This window comes from Leuresthes tenuis, unplaced genomic scaffold (assembly GCF_036924035.1).
Source record: "Leuresthes tenuis unplaced genomic scaffold, fLeuTen1.0.hap1 SCAF_9, whole genome shotgun sequence".
NCBI classification, from domain to species: domain Eukaryota; kingdom Metazoa; phylum Chordata; class Actinopteri; order Atheriniformes; family Atherinopsidae; genus Leuresthes; species Leuresthes tenuis.
Window position 1 is genome coordinate 11,106,378 of NW_027325363.1, and position 27,598 is coordinate 11,133,975.

A 27,598-nucleotide genomic window follows, 5' to 3' on the forward strand; every position below is an offset into this window, starting at 1 on the left:
ATCTTTATTCAGGGTTTACAAAATAATAATGTCTTAAGCTCTAATTACTGTGCACATGTTTAGATACGTGGGGGCAAACTGATGATCTCTAACACCCGTAAGAGCGATGCTGGCATGTATGTTTGTGTGGGCACAAACATGGTTGGAGAGAGGGACAGCGATCCTGCAGAGCTGGTGGTGTATGGTGAGCTATATATTTACACATAGGTATTTCCAGCAGCATAAAGTAGATGTGCATTAAACCTTCTCATACCCTGCAGAGCGTCCTGTTTTGGTTCGGAGGCCAGTGAACCAGGTGGTCATGGAGGAGGAGACTGTTGACTTCTTATGTGAGGTCCATGGGAATCCTGCTCCCACTGTGCGATGGCGAAGAGAGGAAGGAGAGCTTCCCCGGGGAAGGTTAGAGTAATAGACATGAGTGCAGAGCAGTGGAGAGACATATAGGTGATACACAGGCTGAATCAAAAATACAGCTTTGCCATTGTGGTGGAAAATAAGCACTTTGTAGGTGTTGATTCCATGATTTAATTTGATATTCTGTTAAGGTCAAGGTGACTGTTCACGTTTACTCCCCTCAGATTGGAAATCTGCATTTTGCCTATCTTGCTTTCTGGCCCCAGCTGGTAGCAGGGCTCCAGTTAGTCTTAGTTTGCTCACATACTGTTTGAAACCACGGTAATCCCATGGTGGCATGAACTTGGACTGTGTCTCAGGACAGTATGAAAAACAGTTTCTCTATCTCTTGTTCACATATTGCTCTTTTGTGCATTTATAGCTATTTGTAGACTTGATCATTCCTTGAGCTCTGTGTTTATTCTATGCTTAAATGATTCAAAATAACAAAAATACAAATTCCTCTTAAAAAAGTCAAACTGGAATGAAAAGAAGTGAAAATAAGTAAATAAAATGAATAAATACATTTGATTCACATGATGCTTTGCATGGACAATGACAGAGGACTTAAACACTATATTTCATAATTTAAATAATTCTCTGCAAAAGCAGAGACTGATTTGACTTTGTATTCAAAATGCTGTTAGAAAATCAAAATTTATATAATCAAATGGAAAATCTCTTGGTAGGTGAGCTTAATTCCACCTGTTTCTTGATTCCCAATTGTTTTGAGAATTTTCTTGGAGTCTGTGACAATATTTAAGGCAGATAAGGCACACTGTTTTTCCAGATGACACTATCTGATAGGAAAGAAAATCCTGGCAACAAGATGATTGACAAGGAAAGGGAAGATATTATCTTGCACCACTAATAGATTTTTTCATTTTGTGCAGAATAGTGTGGGGATTCTTTTCTTTATCTTCCTGCAAAGCCCTGTTAGCCCTTTTATTATCTCACTTTCTTTATTCCCAGGTTTGAAATCCGCAATGGCAACAACCTTCGTTTGTTCCGTGTGAAAGAGCAGGATGAAGGCACGTATACCTGCACATCTGAGAACAGTGTGGGCAAGACAGAAGCCTCAGCCATGCTGCAGGTCCACGGTAAGAAACACATCATGCATATTGAATTTGAGGACGCACGCATACCTGAGTATGCACAAAGCAGCTCTCAATCCAAGGCTGTGTTCACTCACAAGGTAAAGTTAGGTCGCATAACAACAGCATCAACAGAAAGCCTGCTCCCACACGATATCCAATGGGCTGTGTGTTTTTATATCAGAGCATCTGTGTGAGTCCATGCTCAGGGGTGGTGCCAGGAGCTTATGGTAAACCGTATGGATTACCCCATTTGACAGATGTTTGGTAGATGTGTGCTTTAACTCACTGCCAGAGAGCAGTCACGGTATTAATAAGACATGACTCCCCCTCTCCCTTCCTGTCTCTTTATCTCCCTCCTCTCTCCGCCTTTCTCTGTGCCCCTTTTTTTTTCTCTGTCTTGGTTTGAATGTCTAAGATGACTTCATCCACTAATGCCTTTATCAGTGCAAATGAAATCCAAACCCAGCGTTTTCAGTCTCCTCACTTTTTTGTTTGTTTCCACGCCTTTTCATACTACATCAGGCTTTTTGTTTTGTGGCTCTTTGTTTTATCCATTTAATTAATTTTCCATTTCTCTCCATCATGTTTCAAACCCTGTCATCATTCCAGTCGGCGCATTCCGTAGGCTCACTCTCTATCTAATTCTTATCTGAATAAGGCATTCATGTTACTCGGTAATTCAAAAGAAAAAAAAAAAGAAGCTAATTTCTGTCTCGTATTCTTAATGGTTTTTAAAAGCAACAATCAGTGCTTAATAGCGTAAATAAGTGTCTCCATTAGGTCCTGACATGTTGACAACATTCCTGTTGCTGCAGTCAGGCATTAAATAAGCCTCGGACAGAGTGACTTATTGTACACCAGATTAAGGACTCCTCTCATACACTCATCTGTGTTGAAGGGAGTGTGTCATGATAATGTGACATGTAAATCCTTTCCTCATTCACAGCTAGAGCAGTTAAAATGCAGCTGAAAGGCTTTTATTCACAATTAAACTAACCTGTTTGGCTTAAATAGGAATGTGGTTTGACCCTAATGCTGCATTACTGACCTTAAACTATGATGGATATGCACATGTGCTTTTACATATGAGAAATACGAGGTTCCTATTAAAGGGGTATTTCTAGCTGTTGAGTGATTAAAAGACAAAAAAAAAAAAAGAAAGATCTACAAAATCAATTTCCCATAATGCAGTCCGATAGAATTTTCTACTTCTGCCTCCATTAATGGTAAACCACCACATCTTTCTTCTACTCCCTAATTTTGGAGCGCCCTTTCTTTTCATAGCCTCAGGCTTCACTAAGGATAACCTTGATGAGATCACTGTGACATTGTCAGCGATAACACAATATAGAGTCTGAGGGAAATAAATGTACTCTCAAGAGTGCATTTACAAAATATTGAGCACAGAACACAGACATATTGAGTAGATATAAAGATGTCAGACACGGAGAAATAAAACTGAATTCAAAAGAAGGCACATACAGAAAACACCACAAGTAGCACCAGGAAATGGCCAATGAAATGCCACTCTTGATACAGTGGCATATGCTGTGTTGAGATGATGCTGTCGACTGTTGTGCTACTTTCCAACTCACTTTCTTTCCTGTAATCAAGCTGTTACACGGGACCCGTCCCCTTACACATATGCAAATTTGAAAACCAACTTTACAACGTGCACTGCTCTCAAACGTTTTTTTGTCATCTGTCCCTTAACAGTTTACTTGGTGCAAAACAGTGCGTTTAAAATATGGGAACTTGAACATGTTCTGGTCCCTTATCTTAGTTTATTACCTTTAAAGATATCTGATTGTAAAGGAACTTCATCTTGCTCGTCGATGCAGCCAGTGCTTTATTGAGCTATATTTAGTTGGTATGTCGTCAGCCTTGCCACATAGCCAGGCTGTTTAATTAATGATCAACTGAGAGCTCAAGCTTTCAATCACAATTCTGATTATTTCATTCAGCAATAAACATTCAATCAATGTAAGACCAAAAATATTCGTTGTTATTATTTAGTCTCTCAGAAATGTTTTTAATGACATTATGGAAATGCATACCATATCCAACCCCTTAGTAAACCCATTAGTAGTGCTGTTTGTGTAAAAGTATTTCATTGGCATCTTTCAGCAAAATAAATATCACCACAAGTTTCAAGGATAGTCTGCATATGTGCATGTAAATTAGCGTTGGTCGCTGTTCCCAGCAGCTGTCCTCTCCTTTTTTGAAGAAATCCTTTTAAAAAGCACATTTTAGGGTCTCATTCACAAATAGAAGTTCATGGATATTTTTTTACGATTTGAAAAGAATTGTATATAGCAGTAAGAACTTTTCCCAGTAACCTGTAAACACTTGTAGATTAAATAAAAAATTATGCTTTTCTTTACAGCACTACTATTAGATATTATTAAATTTGCACATTTGGAGGCAGGTGTCATGGCACAATCTGATAACTAGACAGAAATGGTCATTCAAAATCAAACTGCCCATGCTGTGGGAAAATGTCACGAGTCATGAAAATCCTAGTAGCATACCAATCAAGAGCAACGGGGCACTGCTCGAGAACAGCGGCTGACCACAGTAGGATTGGCATATTCCTTTTCATCAAGCGCAGCATAAAAGCAAACACTTTTTTAATTCTCAAGAATTATACAAAGGAGCAAAATAGGAATTAGGAATAGTAAAACATTTATAATTAAACAAACAAATAGTTGCTTAACTATACCCTCATGTGAAGACTCTTTAAAGTGTCCTTTTAAGTCATACTGTAGGAGATATGGTTGTACTTACAAAGCACAGCACAGAGCAGTTGCTCTACTCTTGGTTTACATTTTTTGACATGTTTTAATTTCACCATAAAAATAAAAAGAGCACCATAGAGAGTCAGAGTAATAAAGATGGGTAGAGGTTAAGTTATCTGCAAAAATAAAAGCAAAAAACTGTCTGTAAATTGTTGAGCAATGTCAGAAAAATGCGTCTCTATTTAAAATTGTGGTGACTTTGAATATTCCATCTTCAATAGCTACATAAGAGGAATAATAAAAAAAAAAAACTAAGAGAATGTGGAGACAGCTCTGTGAGCAAGGGACACAGCCAAAAAAAAAAAAAGATTTGTGATCTTCAGTCACTCCACACCACTGCTTTAAAATCAGATATGATTCTGTCTTGGAAATCATTGCATGGGCTGAGGAACTCTTCCAAAATTGAGGAGGCAAAGCGAAAAAACTCTTCTGTGGACAGACAAATCGAAATTTGAAATTCTTTTTGGAAATCATGGACACCAAATCCTTCGTTCTAAAGTGCAGATGGACCATCAGACTATCACGTTTTAGGTTTTGATTCATGTCTTGTCTCGTCATTTCCTGTTTTATTTTGAAATACTAACTGCCCCTCTCGTTTCAGGTACCCTGCCCTTCCTCCTGTGTCAAGTGTCTGATTGTCTTCCCTGATTCCAAAGTGTATCCACCTGTTCCCCATGGCTCCTCATGTGCTCAAACAGTCTGCGTCTCCCTTGTCTTGTGCCAGTGTGTTGTAACTCGTCACGTTCTGCACTCTAGCGCCTTGTCCCACAGAAATCCACAGTCTTGTATCCACGAGCCCGTAGTTGAGCGATCCACCTACAGTGCTATTTTTGTTTGTAATTTATTCCATAGATCTAGTTTATCCTCGGTAAGTTTTCATAGTCTGTTTTGTTCCTCCCTTTTGGAGTGATTTTGATTTGTAACCGTTTCATAGACACCTCCGTTAGAGGAGCTTTGCGTCGTGCAATTGTTTAAGTTTCATAGTCCTCCGCTAGTGGACTGATTTTGTGTTTTGATTTTCAGAGATCCTGTTGTGCCTCTGATAAAGGAGTGCTTCTAGTTAATGGTTAAGTTTTACAGTACCTCCCTTCGTGGAGAGTTTTTTTGTTCTGTAGCGTTTGTGCCCTGTTTATCAGGTGAGCGTCTTTTGTTTAAGTCCGCCTCATTAGGAGATTGTGAAAGTTTATTTTGTAATCGTTCATAGCCTGTTCTGTTTTCCTCCTGGCGGGCAGAGAGTTTTTGTTTTGATAATTTTCACAGCTGCACCATCCTCATATATAGCTATTGAGGAGAGTGCTTAGGATTTTCATAGCCCCTTGTTTTTGCTCTGTCTGGAGATCCTCAACTTGTTTATTCCAAATAAACCTTCTTGCCTTGAAATCGACCCTGAATCTGTGTCTTATGGTCCGTGACACAGACCATCAGTATTCAGTTCAAATGCCCTCATCTCTGATGGCAGGATGTTATCTTAGTGCCTTTGTAAGTGGATACTTGCATATCTGAAAATACACCATCAATACTGAGACGTATACAGGTTTATAGCAATATATACTCTGGGTCAGATGGTGTCTTTTTCAGGGATTGCCCTCTATCATAACCAATTAGATTTTATTTATATAGCACCAAAGTACAACAAATGTCATCTCAAGGAACTTTAAAGATACGATCCAGTTCAAGCCAATTAGAATCCAGTTCATTGTAAGCCAATCAAATTCAATTCATTAAATTCCAGATTATTTCAACAAGACAACTATTACAATAGCACGGCTTCTTGTCACCTCCCATAAAATCCTATATCAGACGAGAATCGGACAATATTCTTCTCCCAAAAGTTATGAAATTGGTCTCCTCAGGTCCCAGCTGTTTTTAAAGGAGAGAGGATGTGACACAGTGGTGAACAGGACCATATCCCAATTTTTTTTAGTCACTTTCAACATTTCATATCCTTCCTATCTATGCTCAATTTTTAATCAGTATCATTTTATGAGATCTCCAAATAATTACACTCTGTCTTATTTACATTTTGCATCCAAACCATTTAAGAACTGGTGTTGTAGAAAATCCTCTTTGAGACTAAAAAATGTTTTAATTGAAAAGAGTCTGAACAACACTAATATCAGGTTGTGATAAAGTGGGAAGAAAGTATTCATTTTGACTAGAAAATAAGCCACATTTTCCAGGTGAAAGTAAGCATCATCTTAGATGTTGTGTTCAAATACGGTTTGATCAGATAATGTTCAAAAAACAGCAGATAAGCAATAAACCAGATACCAAGTCCTTCGAGTATTGTAATCATTTTCACTGTAGGCACAATTTATTATCAGAGCTTCTAAAATTGGGGAAAGACGGCCAAAGGTTGTTTTACATCAGCTGATATACTATCTAGCTGCCAAATGAATTAACATCAATAAGCTGATAACAGGTATTAGTCTCAGTTTATTGAAAATCTTACACCAATTATGAAATTATAGCATAAACCTGACAATAAGAGTTCTTGAGAAGATTCCCTCCTAGAAGCAGCCTCAGCTGAACCCCTTTATAACATCCTAACAACTTAAACACTGGAATAATTGAGAGAAATCTAATACTCTGTGTGACTGAGACATCCCATTTGTTGAAATACGTTAGAGCGTCTGATGAAAAGACATAATCTCATCACTTTCATGTTGATGAGAGTGTGAGGTGTCTTCTGTGGTTGTTTTCAGTGAAAGTATTAAGACACGATGCAGATGACTCAGTTCTCTCGTTTTCCTGAGCCAAATGTGTGTTTGTGTGCTGTTGTGTGATTCTGAAGTATTACTCATGTTATGAGGTCACAGATATTTTTACACACATTTCTGCTGTGGGGACATTTCTTAAGTGTGTGTTAGACAGGTGGTTATAAACAAGTAATAGCTACGTGAGGGAAATTAATGTAAAGTCTGTTTAATGTTTCCTTGTGCCATGAATATATGACCCTGTGTGTGTGGCCGTGTGTGTGCATATGCATTGTGTAGAGAAGATGACACCAGGCTGGATAAACTCCTCATTCAGTGCAGAATGTTAGACAATTATTCAGACTGGAGGTAGCAGGCAGTGGACAGTGTAAATCTTCAGAGGATGTGATAACGCAGTGATCTGACCTAAGCTGGAAATTGGCAGATCTGGAGAGACCTTTCTCAAAATAACTCTATAAATGTCATCAGCTTTTGCTGCTATGATCTGTTGTTTTTTTGTGTATTTTCTTTTTTCTCTCAGAGGACCTGAAGGTGATTTCTCTCATTAAAGATGAGAGAGCAACGGTAGTGTAGTGGCAGATCAAAAAACTTAGAAGGTTAAAGAGACAGCTCTACATCCTGCTTGTTAAGAGCTAATCAGGGCTTTATCACTCGAGATCGGTGTAAACAGAAGTGGTGAAGAGTTTCCCTCCATATTTTTGCATTTTGTTTTTTTTGATGAGCATTTCCCCGCCAGATTAAGGAATAAAGTTGTTTATATTTTGAGAAGACACAATGAAAGACAAGCAGGTACTTTCATGCCGAAGTAAACCTTTTAATGGATGATTGCTCTCCTTCTCATCTTCCAGTACCACCTCAGATTGTTACAAAGCCCCGAGACCAGATTGCCACCCAGGGGAGGCGCATTACCTTCCAATGTGGAACTACAGGAAACCCTCCACCTGCCATCTTCTGGCAGAAAGAGGGCAGCCAGGTAAGAGACTGGAGCACAGCATGGGAAACTGTAGGATGCTAAATATTAGAACAGAAGAGACACCCAGGAAAGTGTATTCTAGTTATTGAATCTCATAATGAGTGATTACGAATACACAGTTCCAAGTTCTCATGTATGCATTAGTTCTTGGTTTTGGTTTTGTATACTTTACTTATTGCGAGATTCACACCTTCTTCATTTTAAAGAAAAGAACGAGTCACCACAACAGAAGCAGGTTTTGTCTGATCTAATCATGACACCTTTTTTTGAAATGCCCACACGCTTCAAGACACATTTTCAAGATACGAATGCAGCAGACTTTCATTTGGCTCAGCCGTATCTTAGAGACAATGTGTTGGAAGATAGTACTGTATTGTGCTGGTGAGAAATGGAGAAATGTTCCTCCTCTTTGCGAGAACAGCATGCTGAAGGGGATGGGAGTGGAGGAATGAAGTCGGTGAAAGAGGGAGGGCTTGCAGGAAGTAAGCCAGGTGTTGAAACTACATCTCCAGGGCAAACCTGCAGATAAACACTGCCCTCATTCCACATTATCTCCAACCTTTTAACACAGTGTCTCTCAATTAGCAGCTGGGATCACTGAGTCAGAGGAGAAGGTTCAGACATTTTCAGGAGGTTGTTTAGCTACAAATATTTATGAATAAGCTACTGTCTGTAGGGTGCTATTGGCATGGCTTGGCTGTTTGTAGAGCTTTTTGCTGTATCTGGGGGATTATCTTTAGCCTTATAACCTTGGTCCGTCTACTGAAATCTAAGCCTCTTAGAGGAATGAAATGGATGGCTGAATGGACTGATGCATCCCTTCCCCCTTGCTCGCATCCACGTCAGTCATAGAAAAACAGGATGAGACTACTATAAAATGTCTGTTACTGGGCATCATCTTCCAAAACAACCCATCTGTTGTTCTTTTCCCTTTTCTTTTCATTTCATTTTGTGTTTGGGAGTTGATATGTTGTCCTTTGGATGCTAAATGATGCACCCAGCAGGGATGGAGTAATTAGTCTGTTAATAGTGAAATAGATCATGATGTATTTGTCAACAAATTAAATAAGTGATTATTTTTTCGAGTCATTTATCAAATGAGACGAATGGCTGCACAAATCTGTGCTCAGTGACAAACTTTATTTCAAACCAGTTGGTGATGGTGGTGACAAGAAATCGGAGGATCAGCAAAGTTATAATACTGCTCAGAATTTGAATTTAAAGCACAAAATTAAGAATACTCTTAAATTATGAATGCAAATAAATCAATAATCAGAATATTTTGATTACAAATATTTAAGGCTATATTTAATCAAATGTATTTTTGACCCAGTTTTGGTACTCTCTTGAATAGAATAGGAAGAACCATTTGTGCCAAATGTTGTGTTCACGTATAATGGTTTTACTACAACAAAAGAGGCTCCCTTGTTTATTTTGAACAGTTTTGAAAAATAAACTTGGCAATGATAAACTGTTGATAATGTCATCAAAAAGTTTCACAGTTCTAAAAAGTGAAAATGAGACTTGTGCTTGTGCTGATTGTGCAAAAACACTGAAGCTGGATCTGATGTGATTAAGTGGGGGTTTCACACACTGCACACTTAACCAAGTCAACCTCTGTAGGCAAAAAGGTCAAAGAGAGCACTGATAATGAAAGAAAGTTCATAATTTAAGTGACCCTCAGACGATGTTCTCTGATAATTTAAAGCTCTTTGGGAATGTCATGCATCAGTTTGTTAATAGGTGGCAGAATGACGCTCATGAGGATGAGAACATAAGACCTACAGTTAAGCACGGTAGAGGTTCAATCATGCAGTGGGGCTGTTTTGATGCCTGTGGTACAAAACTCACTGAATTCATCCTCAAAAAAAGGAGGTAATTATGAAATCAGAAGAATCCTAACGCATTTTAGAGTGAAATTTGTTGCCCAGTCTCCGGGAAGGTCGAGGGTCTCTTAGCAGGATAGAAAACCCAAAGTGCACATTAAAAAGCATGGCTGAAAAGGAAAAGAAGGACTGGTTAACACTGTTTTCTGACCTAATTCCCACTGAAATCATCTGAGGAGCTGAAGTGTGTCATTGCAAAAAGGAGTACTGCAAACATAAAAGAGCTTGAATGCAATAAGAGTGGGAGGAAGTACGAGCAGACATTTTTGGGTGTATGCTTGAACAACAGAGTCAAGCTGATGACACAGTTTTGGTCTGAATGAAAAGAAAATCTTCAACTCTTATTCAATGTGTCCTTTTTCGTTTGTGTATTCAGATGTTGCTGTTCCCTGGCCAGCCACCATCGCAGTCTGGACGTTACTCTGTTTCTATGAGCGGAGAGCTGACCATAACTGATGTTCACCCTGAGGACTCAGGCTTTTATGTGTGCCAGGCCATCAGTGTAGCAGGAAGTGTTTTAACCAAAGCACTCCTGGAGGTGGAAGGGGGTAAGTCTTGGATCCGCATGGTCACATATAAGCCTGGGAGAGGTTTAGTCTATACTATTAACTAATGATGGGAAACATATTAATTACTTAGTGGGTGCATAACAATAAGGCTCAGAGAGGCAGTGAAAACACAGATAGAGACCCATGTTGGATGAGCAATGAATTTAAGGACTAATATTCTTCCCCGGGCAGCTTATACACAACAGATTTATGCTTTTTTTGCCAGTCTTTATGTGACCTGTTGTTTTCTGTCTGTTAAGCACTTAGGCATTTTAACCTTTGCACCCTTAGCTGGCAAGTTTATAATCGTATTTTCTGTCTTTTGTTCATCTTACAAATGTGTTTTTCTCCACTTTTCTTCTCTATATTCTTGTTTGAAAAGAGATGACACCCTTATCACAATATTCTGCTTCCTTTCCACCTAAACTACCAGGTCCTTCAGGTCGTATCCCGCCAATCATTCAACAAGGCCCGGCCAACCAGACTCTATCTCGTGGTGCAACAGTGCAGCTGCATTGCCGCGTTGTCGGAGGTACCTCAGTGAAGATTTCATGGGAGAAGGATGGGGAGCGACTTCAGGGAAATACACCTCGACTGACCTTGATGGAGAATGGCACATTGCAAATCGCAGACATGAAGGTGTGTGTGTGTGTGTGTGTTTGTGTGCATGTGGGTGGAGTATTTATTGGAAAGGGCTTGAAAAGGATGAGTATTGAAAGTCAGCCGCCCTAAAACCGAAAGCAAACTGACTGAATGCCTGATGGAAACTACAAACACTGGACGGAATAATAGAATGTCTCATCTCTGACCTCTTGTCACCTTCCCCACAGCCCACGTAGTGACAGGATTTTATCTCATTTCAATCAGAAATTCCATTTTCGCCTGCAAAATTAAGGTGAGACTGAGTTTCAAAGACCAGTCTTTCCAAGGCGGTGCATTATCTCTCCAGTACAATTATGTGCTCATGCGGTGTGTAATTGTAATGTTAATGAAGGCGCTTGTTTATAAATGCTAATGTACTCTGCTTTGATGGAAGAGGAGTCAGAAGCCCCTTTGTATTGTCACCCCACCTGGAGGTCAGTGAGTGAATGCAGGACAGTGCAAAGGCAGCATCAGTTTCATTAATTGACTTGTGATAGCTTATTAATCATCTAACTGGCTTTTAATTAGATCTCCTGGCTGGACTTTGCCTATTCACCTCCTACCCCACCCTGTTTCTCAGTAGTGCTGTGCAGCAAACTTGGAGCATTAGGGTTTGGTCTAGTGCACCGCTGAGGCAGGGGAAATCTGCCATGGCAATGTGCTCAATGGAACAGAAGACATGCATTAGTGTGGCATCAAGGGGTTGACATAGGGGGAAAAAAGAGGGGAAATGGAGATGACGAGTCAGAGCCTAAAAATATTTACCCTGCTGTTGCCCCTACCATCCATCAATATTTTAGCGGCAGTTTGGAGTCATCTAAAAAAGTTCACCTGCCTGCATGCTGCGCTTTCTGTCAGCCAGAGGTCAACGCTGCGGAGGATGATCTCATATGGTCTGATGGTGGTTCCAGCAGACTGGCTCTCAGCCAGGACAGCACCAGAGCAAACACCACAAGTATCAGTCAAGCGTGCAGCCACATAGAGTTGATGATGTAAACAGACAGACAGGTTGAGTGTGGTGCAGTGGAGCCCCAGCAAGGAAGGAGAGTACTGGAAGATGGTACTGAAATGAAAGTACTGTTGCTTCCTTAATGTTCTTTACAGAAGGAAAATGTTGTGGGAGAAAAATGCAGAAATTGCCTCCGTTAAGAGTAAAAAATGCATTAGTTGAAATGTACTCATTTGACCACATAGTTATTTATAATACATTATTATGACACAACTGAAAAAAAAAAGTGAGGAAACATCTCCAGTCAACTAAATAAACAGTGAAGTGATTATCCCTCTGAAGCATTGCATCAAAGTCTGTATGTTCCAAACAACATCAAATGCCTTCTCCCTCTTCTCTGGAAACAGCTGATGATCATTTATGAATATGTAACCGCCTTCCTCTCTGTGGCCTTGTAAGAATAAGCTATAAGAGAGTCCATAGATGAAGTCTATGGACTAGATGAAGTACGTAGACTTCATCTAGTATTGTGAAGCTGCATTTGTCAAATAGGCAAAGTTTATAGAACTGACATTAGAATAAACTGCTGTCACTGAAGCAAAACAATCCAGGAATGCAATCCATGAATAAGCATGCAGAGATACCAATTATTATGGGAGCTGCACACCTTTTATAGTGTGTAGCAAACTCACGTACAATGCTATAACACAAGTTAACACTGCTTTTTGTATTCTGCTGCTCCACCATGAAACCAATGTTATATAGCATAGAGAATGCCCTTTTAAATCAGACCACATTAAAATGTTAATTCTTCTGCAAAGCACATCTATCAGGTCTGTGTTCAAATATTAGTTGCACTGATAGAGGCAGAGATGTAAGGTATAAAAAAAATCAACATGCATAAACAATTCAATAACAGCACCTTATAAATAAACATAAGCAAAGCTTGTAGCTATTACAGTGGAATAATTAAAATTCTGTTGCAACAGCTGATTAAGTTACTGTACTTGCATATGCTTAAGGTGGTTGGTCTCCACAAGAAGCTATATCTATATTTTTGGTCAAACAAAGCTGACAGTGTATAATAGAGGTGCTGCCTCTCAAGGACTATAAGTTACTTAGGATGTTTAACTTTAGCCTCCGTTGAACGTGACTAGTGTTCAGATTGATGTTAAGTCTTTTTTTGTTTCCTAACATGTATCTGAACATGCTTTCACTCTGAAACAGAGGGGTTTTAAATAGCAGGAAATGGGACTATCCCAAAGTAAGAGTTTAAAACGGGTAGGTATGCACAAAGACTCATGCAGAATTTGTTACTCCCCTTTCTGACAGCTTCTGTGGAGAAAATCAGATTAGCATGAATGACATTTAAATTAGTCAAGAAATATACGGATCCTTTACATAAACCTGCTGGACTCAGTGGCTTTATTTCAACAATGAATCATTGTTCTGTGCGTGCAGAGAAAGGTGCTATTTGTACTGAGAATTATTACACAATGCTGCAGTTGCCTCCAGCTCTGTTGTCCTTTTTGATGTGTTTCAGCTCATTTTTCAGTTTTCATGACCTACGGGGTTAAGGTCCTGGTTGACTTTCACTCAGAGTCAGGCAGCTATCCTCTGATTGCTCCATAACTTAAACAGGGATCTATTTAAATTCCAACAAAGGCTTTATGAGGTAACAATGTATTAGTGTTGTTTGCAGCTTTTTCTGCTGTCTTTTAATGTCAGTTTTGCTGTAACAGTTCTTCAGCAATTTTATAGTAATTTTCCAAGAAATTTGATGGATGTAATTCTGTGCTAATTATAAGCTGTTGGTACACATAATTGCTGTAATAACTTAGAGCAGCAGATATGCACAGCTAACAAAAAGACATTGTATTATATGGGAAATTCACAGTTTTCTAATTATGAATTCATAACAAAAGAATAACAAATGAGTTTAAATGGAGCAGTTCTCTCAGGGGTATTTTTATTCTCATTTTGAATCAGATAAAGTTGTGAAACTATTTGGAAATGACTGACTTTATGAATATTACAATGCAATATTTTACATTATAACTACATCAAACCACATTGGCGACCTGATTTACGTGTGGAATGTTAATTTTTAAAATATCGAGCACTTTTACCTGTCAGATGAATGCAGTGGAGTAGAAGTAAATTATGCAACTGCGTAGACTGACTGTACCAAGATTGCATTTTTTTTAATCATTGCTTAACAAATATAGTAAAAGCATTGTGTATCTCACTGTTCGGTCATCTAAATAGATCCAAAACAACCTTTAAAATGTTTTTTGTAAAAAAAGTACTTTCAGCAGTTACTTGACTTAAATTACTTTAATCTTTAGTGATGGTCATAAATGCTGACTGCTGTTTAACAGGACTCAGATTCAGGGATGTACACATGCGTGGTATCCAGCGCCACGGGGGAATCGAGCTGGAGCGGGATGCTAACTGTCAGAGGTACTTACACCAAAACTCTCCACACTGTCTCTTCGTTACACTTCACACTCTGTCACTCACACACAACACCTCAGTGCTCAAGAAACTACACACTCTGCTGGTGTTTCTCATAAGAGCACCATCTGTTGCCTTAATGAGACAGAAACCACAGCAGTGACAGCCAAACTGTTGGTCAGAATCAGTCCTTTGATGTGGTTGCTATTTTTATGATAGAGGACGGAGCGTCTTCAGGATCCAGAGTTTCTGAGTTCATCCAGCTTCCAGGACCTCCACAGAAGCCCATAGTGACAGAGGTGACCAAAAACACAGTCACCCTCACTTGGCAGTCAAATCCACATGAAGGGGGAGCCGCGGTCACCTCATACATTATCGAGGCCTTCAGGTTAGTAATACAATACTCACATTCCTCCATAATGGTATTTTAGATAAAAGAGCACTCCGCTTTGAATGTCTGAGTCAGAGAAATGTTTGTCTAACACACACCACATAAAAACTGTATGTGTATAAATGATCAAATTAACAATATGGCCTAATTTTATGTCTTTATCTTATAAGAATCATACCAAGCCTTATCTTCCACACTGCAGAAAATGCAGGATTTTAATTAGAATGGATTATATTCCCCATAAATTATTTAAAAAAACCTCTCTCTTTAAGTTATTGACTATTGACTAGTTATTATCACACCTCAGAGAAATGCTTTTAGGACCTTTTTCTTTCACATTTTGAAACTTTACTGTTGGAGGTAGATTATTTTTCTGGGTTACAAAGATTCATGTTTTTAAGACACTGTAGTATTGTGGTATGCACATACAGGCCACTGGACCAATTTAGTCCTCCAATACAATTTAAGTTGTCTTTATGAAATTTCAGTGACATCGATCTGTCAAAATAGTACAGAGGACCATTACAACAGCTCCTCCTTCAGTCCTGTCTTTAGCCTCTTCGTAGTTACAGTCCATCACATTTTTTTAGATCCATTGTAACTTGTAAATGCAAATTTGGATGCAAGTTACATTCAAAAACCCCTGAAGCCATTATAATGTATGAGAGCGGTGGAGAGTGCAATCTTCTTTGCGGCTCTCTGTTGGGGCAGCAGCATCAGGGCCAGAGATTCAAAGAAACTGAACAAACTGATAAAGAAGACTGGCTCTGGGCTTGGGACTGCTCTGGGGTCCCTGGAGCTGATTGTGCAAAGAAGAATGTTCCCAAAGCTGCTCAGCGTAATGGAGCAGCAGTCGTATACTTTGGCTCTATGACCCCTCCCCAGGGTCCAACTTCAATAACCAGTATGAGAATCATTGTGTTAGTGAGAGGTGCTGTCTTTGTTATGTTTGTTTGGAGAAGGTGTGGGTTTATTGTTTGGTGTAAGTTTTCATTTGAGTGGAGGTGCTATTCAGGATTTGTTACACATAATGAAATGTGAACTACTGCTGGCAAGACGTTTGAGGCCAGCTGGGGATTCAAACTCTGGGCATTGGTATTCCCAAGAAGTGGTTCGCTGATTTACTACATACCTTCATAGAATAACTTAAGAAAACAGCATTTTGAGAACAGTCACCCATTGAAAACTATTAATTTACACTTCTCTTTTATTCATTTGCTGTTAGGTTAGTTTTAGCCATTAAGAACTATTTGATTAAGTTTAGGAAAAAATGCTAAAGATTGGAATCAAAATAGACTTCCTTAAGAACATGTACCATCTGTCCCATATTCCCTACAGGCATACAAAATATTAGCTACCATTTCAAACTGATTATAGGACTGGATGTTAAGAAAATAAGGACAAATTGACATGAATAAATTAATAGTACTTATTGTTACTGTTTAAATTTTGTTAAAAAAAAAGGAAATAAATTTCATCTCATTCTGATGGTTTTGTATCAATTCTCCACTATTTTGGAAAGGTTTTGTGAAATACAAAATGTTGTCCCTACACTACTAATTAGGCAGCATTTATGCAACCGCATATAATCACAGATTATAATGACTGATTAGGAAAAAAATCTGTAATTACTACAACATCATAATTTCCCTTTGAGATAAAGATTTTTTTTTCCATTTAATTCCATTAGACACCTGGAACCTTTTCCAGAAACGAAGGTCTTTTGAATGGGATTCTTTCCACCGTTTAGAATAGGCACTAAACTGAGTTTTCATGGAGGTACTTTTCTCCTGAAAATTACCTTTAGAAGGAGGAAGTTCTGGTAGAACCTTCAGGGTGGGGCTTGCATAGCTGAAGATTTCACATTGGTTGAGCATTTCCACTCTTTTGTCTTTCTTTCTCAGTCAACCCATGTTTAATATCCCCAGCAGCTTATAAAACCTCTGAACTTTAAGTTGTAGCCCAAATATTATTGCTACTACGGGTGTGCAGATATAGTGGTGTAACATCAGTATCGGCTTATATTTGGCTTGTTGACTTCCTGGTTTGACTGCTCTGTTGTTTTCTCTGAACAGTACTGCAGTGCCAACATGGTAAGGTTAGCTGGCCTTGGTGTCATGGAGTGAAGATTAATTATGTGTTTTTGTATTATTCTTACTACTTTTAACCTAATTTAGTGCCTTCCTGATTTAAAGTTCAACAGACACCCTCCTCTTAACCTTCCAGCTCTCTTAAAGGTTTCAGTAGTCGACAGACTATTCCCCAATAATAATGTCTTCTTCATTTAGAGTCGTTAGAGTTTGGAAATGACTCATCCATGCCGGAGGGAGAGACAGTTCTGTTAAGTGACGTCGGAAAGTGAAACTGTGACACTTGCTGCCTCTGTGTTTAGCCACAGTCCTGAGGAGAACCGTAGCAGCTCCAACAACTGACCGGAGGCTGCAGCAAGACAGACAGCGAGTGACAGAGGACACAGTTACTGCAGTGGTCAGCCAGGCAGCTCTGTCCTGTCCTCCAGCAAAGGAGGGAGGGAATGCATGCCAAGTCAGAGACATTAGAGAAGCAAGATAGAGAGTACAGACACAAACACAAGCATTCTCTCCTCTATGTATGAGATAGAAAGATCCATTCACCACTGCATGCTCCACCATCTACAAACTGCATGGAAATGCAGATTTGTCAGGCATCAGAAAGAAAAGAGACAGAAGTACCATACACCAAACCTGGATTTGTCAGTTGTCACATCTCTTCTTGTATACCATACACACCATCGCCTACATCTATGCTTTTGATGAAAAGACAAGAAATCTTGATGGAATATTCATAGAAAAGCCTCCACTATAGTTTCCACTTGAAAAGCAATTTGCAAATGCAGCTTGACTCTATTTAAATGGCACAACTGCTTCTCCGGAGAATATTTGGTGAGAAATGTGCCCCTGATGATGGAAAAAATCTGTGACCTGTGTGATGTAATTACTTCGCCATTTTCCTCTCAATGGAGTGGGGGGAAATGTTAAACACTGCTCATGCTGTTTGATAGCGCCCATACCTGCACAGCAGCGAACAGTTTCGTTCTCACCGGACTCATTTACACAATCTGCTGCAGGAGGAAATAAAACTTTATCTGTAAGTGGAGACCTGCTGTGTGTTATCAAAGGAAAAGAATTTTAAAGATCCAAGAAAAGAAATAATTCATTCTTTAATCTGTTTGCTTGCTTTTTTCAATAAAAGCTGCTAAAAGATTGCAAAGGAACCCTTTGACATTTGTGCTCACAGATGAATAAAAAGATCAATATCTGAGTTATCTAAGGTATTTATACCGATCAAGCAAGCGTGATATGTTATTTTATGAGTCATTGAGGTGATGGAAACTGGATTTTGTTACTGGGTGCTTGTTATTGCTTTATATTTGTCAGATGACATAAAAAGCCAGTTCACTGAAAACTCTAATAAGTGCTAGTAACTTGAGATTGCAAATCAAATGGGCATGGTGATGATTGTTTTGATACTATACATAAGGGCTTGCTCACAGAGATTATGGTGGGGGATTAAGTTGATACTTTCTTTCTACACACATATATATCTAAACAAAGTATGATAAATCTTATAAGATTCATTAAAGAATTACATTAAAATGTTGGTATAGGGCTACACAGCGGTGTGGTGGTTAGCACTGTCACCTCACAGCAACAGGGTTCCAGGTTTGAATCCTGGCATGGGCCTTTCTGTGTGGAGTTTGATTGTTCTCCCTGTGCATGTGTGGGTTGCTCCCATTGTCCAAAAATAGGTTGATAGGTTCATTGTTGATTCTAAATTGATCCTAGCAGTGAATGTGAACGGTAGTTTGTTTTTGTGTGCCTCTGTGATGGACTAGTGACCTATCCAGGTTGTACCCTGCTTCTCACCCATTGGCAGCTGGAATAGGCTCTAGTATCCCCACGACCCTGAATTGGATTAAGTGAGCTTAGAAGATGAATGGATGGATGGTATAAACTTAGACCTTTACATACTGAACTACTTATTTAATTACAGATAACTATTGCGATGTTTTCAAAGTGTGAGCCAGACACATCAGATACAGTTACTCCTTGGGTAGCTTGCTGTTTTTCCCAGTGACAGAGATTGCTTCTTTTTTTTTTTTTTTTTTTTTTTTTTTATTTCAGGAATAATCAGAAATATATACTTTAGGATTCTGGACTGTGGTCACCATTTTCTGACTAACAAATAATCATTTACTCAAGATAAACAACTGTCAACCACGATTATAGAGAAAATAATTTTACCTCCAACTGAGTCATACACAGGCCTTGAGATTTCATATTATGTTTACTCATCCTTATAAGATTTGAAATAAATGTCTTAATCTGTTTCTAAGACTACTACAACTGTGTGTTATTTAGAATTTAGATCTCCCTCTGAATGGCAGTTCCAATTTCATCTGTCTTTCCTATCAGGTCATCAGAAGTGAATGACTGAACCTGGATATATTAGACAGATTAAAATAATTCTGTGTTCTTTCTGAGCCTGCAGACATTTTCCTGATAAAGATCTGATAAAACAAAATCTTTCAGTTACGCCACATTCAGGTTAACTCATTATGTCTCTGTAACAGGGTCTGTTAAGTTAAACCATGATCTCAGGTGATCACATGACTTTTAGATGATTAAATGTTCTTATATTCTTTAGACTTATTATGCTTTTGTTTGTCCTGCAGCCAGTCAGTGGGCAGTACCTGGCAAACCGTCGCAGACCACGTGAAACAAGAGAGGCACACGGTTGTTGGACTCTTCCCGAACACAGTTTATCTCTTCATAGTCCGAGCAGTCAACTTATATGGCCTCAGTGATCCAAGTCCAATCTCTGAGCCTGTCAGGACACAGGGTGAGTTACATAAGCAAAAACCATCCTTTTTCTCATAATACCTTTGCAGTACATGAGTCTAACTGTTCAGTCTGTATTTTAGTTTCAGTTTTTAAAGAAAGAAATCAGAGCTCCTGGATGTAGGGAAGAGATCATGTAAAACTTTCTATTTGCTTTCTCAGCATGATGCTTTCCTGCTGTGAGCAGTGTTAAATTTCATGTCTTTTTCCCTTTTTTTTAGCTGAATGGCTGCTATTCAGCTGTTATTTTCCTTCTTTGTCTGGCCTGAACTGAATAGATTTCTTTGTGGTTTTAGATGGGAGTCCAACAGAACAGGGTGTGGACCACAAACAGGTGCAGAGAGAGCTGGGAGAGGTGTCTGTGTACCTGCAGATGCCTGTCGTTCTGTCTCCTAACAGCGCTAGGATCACTTGGACGGTGAGTCCAGTTTACTGAAAGAATAGGTCCTAATTTTCAAAGTCAGCTTGTAGCGAGCTGAGGACAAGCTAATCTTCATCATCATTATCTTCAAAAGCTCATTCATTTCGTAACGTGAACAGATTAACTTGAAATACAAGCTCTTCTGGTGACACTTTGACACACCGATCACTGATGTAAATGTGAAATGTCTCTGTTTGTCCTGCCAACTCTTCAGGTTGCCCGTCAGTCCCGGTACATTCAGGGCTACCGCATATTTTATCGAACGATTGGTAGCACCTGGCTGGTCCAGGATGTGGAGGCCACGTTAGACTACAGCTGCATCTTGGTAGATCTGCACAGCAACACAGAGTATGAAGTCAAGATACGACCTTACTTCAATGAGCTACAGGGCCATGATAGCCTCATGGTTTTGCTGCATACCCCCGAGGAGGGTAAGAAATGCTCGCTGATAGTGTTTTCAGTATCAAAGAATGGTAATTATCAAATAAAAGTGGGTCATTTTGAAAGGGGTTGTTTTATTTTCAGAACATAACTTTTTCCCACTAATCTGTGGAGCAAACTACTCCTTCACATAGTGGAAGGCTGAGAATTCACTTGCTTTTTTAACCTCATGCTTATGTAGACAGACGTCTCTACTCCTGGTGTTACCATTTACATATTTGCTTGTGTGCTACATCTGTAGCCACATTTGTTCCTACACAGTCTCTGGCGGTCACCTCCATACAAATAGTGTTAATTTCACACTGTGAGACTGTGAGAAGTCGTATTTTTTTTGTTAGTTTTTTTTTACTACCAAAAACATTTGAATTCACAAAACAACTAAAATATGAAAAATGAGAAAAGAAAAAATTTAAAAAAGAGACATTTACGAGGTTATCGTGGGAAAATGGAACAATCAAAACAGGCTATTTTGAGTTTGCCAGCACCTGTTCAGTCTGCTCTAGCACGTCACAGTTCAGAGTGTGTTCAGCAGAAAATGATGGCTGAATAAGAAACTTTCCCACCTACAGCTAAACTAATTAATAGTTATGTCCCAGTGTTGAGATATTTTGAGAGTCGGGGAAGAGACATTGATATGAGAGAGACATGAAGCAATGAAAACAAAGCAATGAAGCAATAAAAACTCACTGATGCCAATTTAGAAATGCATCACATATAGAGAATGCTATCAGTATGATGATGGCACAATCCTCCATCTGCTTATCAAAGCATATATTATCATAAGAAATGGTGAGTAAAGTGAAACTTTACATCTGACTCAGAATGTCATATTGTCATATTGACAATTAAACGCCCCCCAAAAATAACGTAGATAAGACAGTCGGTGCTGAAAATTTCTGTTTGATTTTCTCCACTGAGACAAGATAACTAATTAACAGCACAGCGTGCTGCACACAAGAAGGCAGCTTGGCCTCAACCAACAGTCTCTTTCTCTCTCTCATCTAGCTCAATAAAAATACTTACAAGGCCAATCCAAAATGCTCCTTTCCGCTCCAAAACTGAAACCTTGGCTCCACACCTGGTACTTTAATTCAAATACATTTGAATGATTTACTAAGTCACTGAAGAATCTTATGACTAATCATTTAAAAGTACTTCAGAAACTGTGATGACACGTTCGAGGAGCGAGACGTAACCATTTAAAATACCGTTAAATCAAACCAAACAATGCAGAATAAAGTGACCATAAATTTCAACTAATTGTCTGTTAAGTGTCAAAAAGTGGACAGAAATCATTTGTCAGTTTTCAAAATAAACGCTGTATACACATTTATTTTTTAAAGTTCTTATAAATTACTAATAAAAGATGTTTACTTTGGTTTTAATCCAAGCTATTTAAGATTAGTACCAAATCCCATTCCTTTCTTCTAGAAAACATTTTGGAAAATAAGACCTTCAAATGAATCATGATTATATCACTGGTATCTGTTTCTAACTTCACTTATAGTGCCTCTATTTTATTTCTCTGTCACCAGCTTTAAGTGCTGCTCCACAGGCTGTATCAGTGGTGCAGCTCATCAACAGCTCCAGCATCAGCGTCTCCTGGGAGCCGCCTCCTCATGATATTCACAGTGGCATCATTCGCGAGTTTAAGGTGAGAACACACCTGACTGTTTGTCTTCTGAAGTTTATTTGTGCTTTAAAGTCAGACTGTGAGACTGTGATGCAGCCACACAACGTGGAACAAGTTGTATTTTTTCATGCAGGCATTACTCAGCTTTGTACAGAATTGTTGTTTAGATGATTATCAGCTAAACTGATTAACAATTAGTAGCAATTAGTAATTGTACACATTGTCACTCATGTGGTGCCAGTACTTGTTTTGTCATCAGTTTCTCTGCTGAATACTGAGTGTCCATGTCATCTGTTTGCTCTGTGAAAAAACAACAAGTTCTGATTTTCTGACTACTAATCATCAGGCTGCTGTTTCATGAAGGAGTTTAGTTCTACTGTTTTGATTTGTTCACATCGAGAAAGTGAGGAATTATCTTATAGTCGGATCATGAAAATCCAAATTCTTTTAAAGGTAACCCGTAGAAAAAAAAGGATCACACCAAATTCCATTAAATACTTCATTTTCTGTGAACTACGTGCAGCATTTTGTATAAACTTTGATAAGATTAATTGTAAAGAAATGAAATATTGAATCAATTGTTCCACCAACCCTCTGTGTCTTCATCCCTGAAACCTCACAAAAGGTTAATTAATAGAAGGTTTATGCACTGCAGACAGATACAGATAGATTATGTTGGTTATAGCAGAACTGGAAAGGAACTACATTACTGCAAAGTTTAAATGTTACTTTTGTTCTGCAGATGTATTTCTAATCTTTAAGTGAACTTTTCTTTCTATTAAGAGAGTGTTTTGCTGTTCCAGCCTTATGTGGTCTGGTTTTAGCAGTAGCATGTCATGGAAATTGTCTGCAATGCTGCTGAGACGTTCAAATTGTAACGCTGCCTGTCAACCGTATTAAAAAGTAGCATCATTGTGTGCAGTAAATGTCACTACCACAGACGACTGACACTGACTATTTAAAAGAAAAAAGAACATATATGAAGATATGGAAACAAATACACACATATCAATATACAGAAAGATAACGAAGAAATTCATTTTAGAAATTAGAATTAAATGAAAAATATATTTTAAAAGAAATAATTACAGGGAAAATACAAAGATTAAAAACAGATAAGCTCAAATAAAATGACAACCTTCATGTAAAAATATAGCAGAAATATGATATGATACGATTTACCATTTTATTTATATTTTTTGCCTAAAGTATTTATGCTGTTTTTCACTTATAGTTTGAGCCATTTTGGTAATCATGTTTTACTTTGGCTGTTTCAGTCCTCCATACCGTGAGTGACAGTTATTAGAATATCTCAGATATATCTAATATGAGATGATATCTTAAATCCTAGCCCTTATTTCCTCAGTTGCAATGATTGCAAGATACAAACATGCAGATATTTTAATTCTGTTTATTCGACTTTTTGTTTGTGAGAAAATCTTTTCAGCTCAAAGTTTATGAATCTGAAACGACAGTAGTTGGGATTTGGCACTATATGAATAAAACTGAACTGAATTAATGTAAAGAGAAATTTGCTGTTTCTATTGCTACCACATTGCTATCGGGCATTTGCATTTCTTTACTATTTTTATTTCAACTTCACTCGTTTCCTTTAAGTTTAGCTTTCTGCTCAGTGAGGCAATTTAGGTTTCACCTGAGCTTTAAAAGTGTTTTCATCTTAAAGTTGAGTTGGGTTTTGTGGCTTTAAAAAACACATGTATGAGAATGTGGCCTTAAAATGTTGTTTTGGGCTTTTTTTTACCTGCCTTTAACATTCATAGATAACAGTAAAAAATGCTAAATCTTGCATTGATTTCAAGTATTTCAAGAATCGAAAGAAACTAAATATCTTGGAATTTCTTCAATATCAATAACATCAGAGCTTTAAATTAGTCTTTGAATGGTTATTAAATGTCTCCTGTGTCTCTACCACCATTTTCTGCTCTACACTTAAACGCAGATTGAGTTTTAGTCCCAGAAAACGACAGGTTTTTATTGTAATTAATCATAATCAGAGGGCATGTCTCATTTGAAGCGTCAACCCTGACTCTAACTATTTGGTTTTGTCAGGTCTGGTGTGTGGCCAGTGACATGGAGCAGGAGAGCCAGATAAACCGAACCGTGGATGGAGGGGTTCTTTCCATCCTGCTGACGGACCTGCTGACTGACGTCCGTTACACTGTGACCGTAGCTGCTGTCACCAGCCTGGGTGTGGGCGCTCAAAGCCAGCCTGTCAGCCTGCTTCTCAGTGAGTCACTCAAACTGTTACAGCTACCACACATTGAGAAATATGGCAAAAGCACCCCCAGCAGGATTACTTTACAACAGGTGAAATCTGTATGTGGAGTGTGGTGACTTGGCTAAAAAGAGGGTGATGCGTGATCAACATGCATTTTCCAAGCATGAAAATATGAAAGCAGCTTTAATAACATTTATTTATCTGTGTTAATGTCCTTTGTTGTCTCCACTTTTCTGCTAAATTTCCTGTGATGTGGAAAATACTGTGATAAAGTCCATTTGCTTTGCTAACAGCATTTCTTGCAATAAATAGTCCTTCTGTATGGCTAAGGAACTCCTATCTTTAGATAAAAGACCTGGAATTTCACACATGAATACATTCACAGGTCCATGTCTCACACTCATCACTGTGGTGGTGAAACAGTTGAAGATTCATCATCATGTAGCAGTGATAACGGAGAATGTACTGAGCTTTGTCCCCGAAACAATGCCAAGCCTCATTACACACCTGCATGCTTATCTTTCTTTGTTCCTTCTTCAACGGTTTTGTGATTAGCATGTGTGAACAAATGGATTAATGCTCCTCAGAGGAATAGAGGATTTCTTGATTTATAATCGTCTCTGTACACTAAACTAACCTGTGAGCTGACTGAGAAAGGATGGAACATAGATTGATTCATGAAGGAGTACTGTTCATTGAAGTCAATGGATGTGGACTTATGGATGTGGGGACAGATGTTTCCGTATTGGGCCTTTGATCCACAATCACATTCACAATCTCTTTGCCATTTCTTCCATAGCGATACAGAGCCTCTAACAACCATTTATGAATCCAGTGTTTCACATGTTCAGTTAGTGAAGCACAAAAGCCCTTATTCAGTGAGGTGAATTCAATTCAATTCAATTCAGTTTTATATATATAGCGCCAGATTACAACAAGTGTCATCTCAAGGCACTTAAATAATGTAGTCCAATTCAAGCCAATTGGAATTCAGTTCATTGTAATCATAATCCAATGAAATCCAATTAATTAATTTCAAAACAAATCAAATTCATTCATATAGAGCCAATTCAAAGTACAATATGAAGGGTCAGAGACTGTGTAAAAATAACAGACGATAGAAAAAGTTCCACTGAAACTTGGACACATTTTCTTCTGTGGATGTAAATGAATTCCATTCATTTCTACTGTTGTCATGAAATTTCAGGATCGAATTTTTAGAGCTTAAATAAAAAGCCAACATTTAGCTTCTGTTTAAGCACTCTAAGGATCACAATCAGCTTGATGACTGAGAATCTACGCAAACATAACCAGAGTCAAATGTTGCTTGTTAAATCTGACAAAGAAAATGTGAAGAATAAAAAATACAACAATCTGTATTTTTATTATCAGTTGAATTATTTGTTGCTTTGTTGTTTTATAGTCTATAAATACCTGGTTGCACTAATGGCGCCACAGCAGATGTTATTTATGTAGGAAAACTGAGATCTCTCTGTAATGATCTGTCAATTATACCAATAAAAAGAATAAGTTTTCTTAGAGGTGGCTTCGTACCAACCATGGCTGCTTTGTTAATGAATAATAATAAAAATAAAAATAGGTATCGGGTCAGCCCTACCAAAACAATGCTTTTACAATGCACATAAACATGTTAGTCTGACCAATATCATGAAAAACTAAGCTTCTCAAAACTGGAATAACACACACAATTCACATATTAAATTAAAATGCTTTTTCTGGATTGCTGGCTGGCGAGACCTGCTTCCTCTGCTAAAGACGCTAAACCTATTGAAATAGTTTAGTTTTTGGAAATCCATCCATTCATCCATCCATTATCTGCCGCTTCTCTTAAAATTATAGATAAAAACGGGGGGAAGGTGAGAAACAGTTCAGCATTTGACATGGAACTTTATGACCAAACAAGGCCGCTTGTGTTTCATCTTTGTATCACATGGTTGTATTAACTTTTCTTTCAGCTCAACCGCTGGAGGTGAAGAGAGACGGTAATCTCAGCGTAGCGGAGCAGATCACAAGCGTCATCTGCCAGCCAGCCTTCATCGCAGGACTGGGCGTGGCTGCTTGGTTGGTGCTGATGGGCTTCAGTGGATGGCTCTACTGTCGGCACCGCAGGAGGAAGCAGCTGGGACACTACACCACATCCTTCGCATACACACCAGCAGGTGAGCAAGAAAACGGACCATGACTTATCTGTCTGATCAGGGTTTTCGTTAAGCTGTTATGCAGATGAGCAGAAAATATTACACCTGACATGCCTCATGACTTGGATACACTTAAAGTTGTCATATCTTGCATGAAGAAGAAGATATAGAGAAAAAAAAAGGTTCAGCTTGTAGCGCAAACCATCAGATTTTGTTTTCAACCAGAGACAGTGACAAAGCTCTTTATAGACCTCTGGGAATATCTCCAGCAGTGATGAATGTTTTCAATTTCAGTTTGTGTTTTGCAGAGCGACTCTTGCGCTTTTAACACATACTTGGTTAATTAAAATGTATTTATCCCTGCTGGGTTTTTTGCAAGGCATAAATGTAAAAAAACAACAGAGACAAACTGAATGCAATGCAGAATGTAATCACAACAATATGGCCTTTGGTACAGTACATAAGCACACGAACGTATCATTGTTTAGTGCCTAAGGCTTTCAGCAAAACACATGCAGTCACAATTATTTCCCAGTGATTGTTGTATCATATTATGTTTTTAGTTTGCAATCCACTGCAATCACGTCAGTTTAGACGGCAGAAGAATAACATCTGCATTTTTATGTATTGCAAGCATAATGCGTTGTTTAAAGATATGTTATATTCCTCTTAGTGTATGTAGGTCAACAGTGTATTTTCATAGAAATCAATTCAAATCTGCTTTCGTTAACCTTGCTTGGGATAAACTGTTTGTTGGATCATATTGTGGAACATAATGTTTCTGTATAAAATGTCTTTATCCTGTACTAAATCTGTAGAAATGAAAATGTCTTGAGGCAAAAGCTTTCTCTTCTCTGGTGCCAAACAAGAATTATATATTTGCTCTTTTTCTTCACGCAGTTGGCTTTGCTCACGGTGAAGGATCAGGAATCATCAATGGAGGGTAAAGTTTGCATTGTGGTTTGAGTCAGATG

The 27,598-nt window shown here is 38.4% G+C and overlaps 1 protein-coding gene across 2 annotated transcripts in view; it reads left to right on the top strand.

The window, feature by feature from the left end:
* LOC140314189 (roundabout homolog 2) overlaps positions 1-27,598 on the top strand; it is a 65,042-nt gene that overhangs the window by 27,392 nt on the left and 10,052 nt on the right. For both annotated transcript variants that reach the window (XM_072392286.1, XM_072392287.1), the window contains exons 4-18: positions 64-184; positions 261-399; positions 1,366-1,493; positions 7,854-7,978; positions 10,241-10,412; positions 10,846-11,051; positions 14,385-14,466; positions 14,680-14,848; positions 19,566-19,732; positions 20,028-20,149; positions 20,367-20,583; positions 22,129-22,247; positions 24,297-24,474; positions 26,442-26,645; positions 27,525-27,567. In XM_072392286.1, the coding sequence (XP_072248387.1) occupies positions 64-184; positions 261-399; positions 1,366-1,493; positions 7,854-7,978; positions 10,241-10,412; positions 10,846-11,051; positions 14,385-14,466; positions 14,680-14,848; positions 19,566-19,732; positions 20,028-20,149; positions 20,367-20,583; positions 22,129-22,247; positions 24,297-24,474; positions 26,442-26,645; positions 27,525-27,567 (2,192 nt within the window). The remainder of the gene's footprint in view (positions 1-63; positions 185-260; positions 400-1,365; positions 1,494-7,853; positions 7,979-10,240; positions 10,413-10,845; positions 11,052-14,384; positions 14,467-14,679; positions 14,849-19,565; positions 19,733-20,027; positions 20,150-20,366; positions 20,584-22,128; positions 22,248-24,296; positions 24,475-26,441; positions 26,646-27,524; positions 27,568-27,598) is intronic.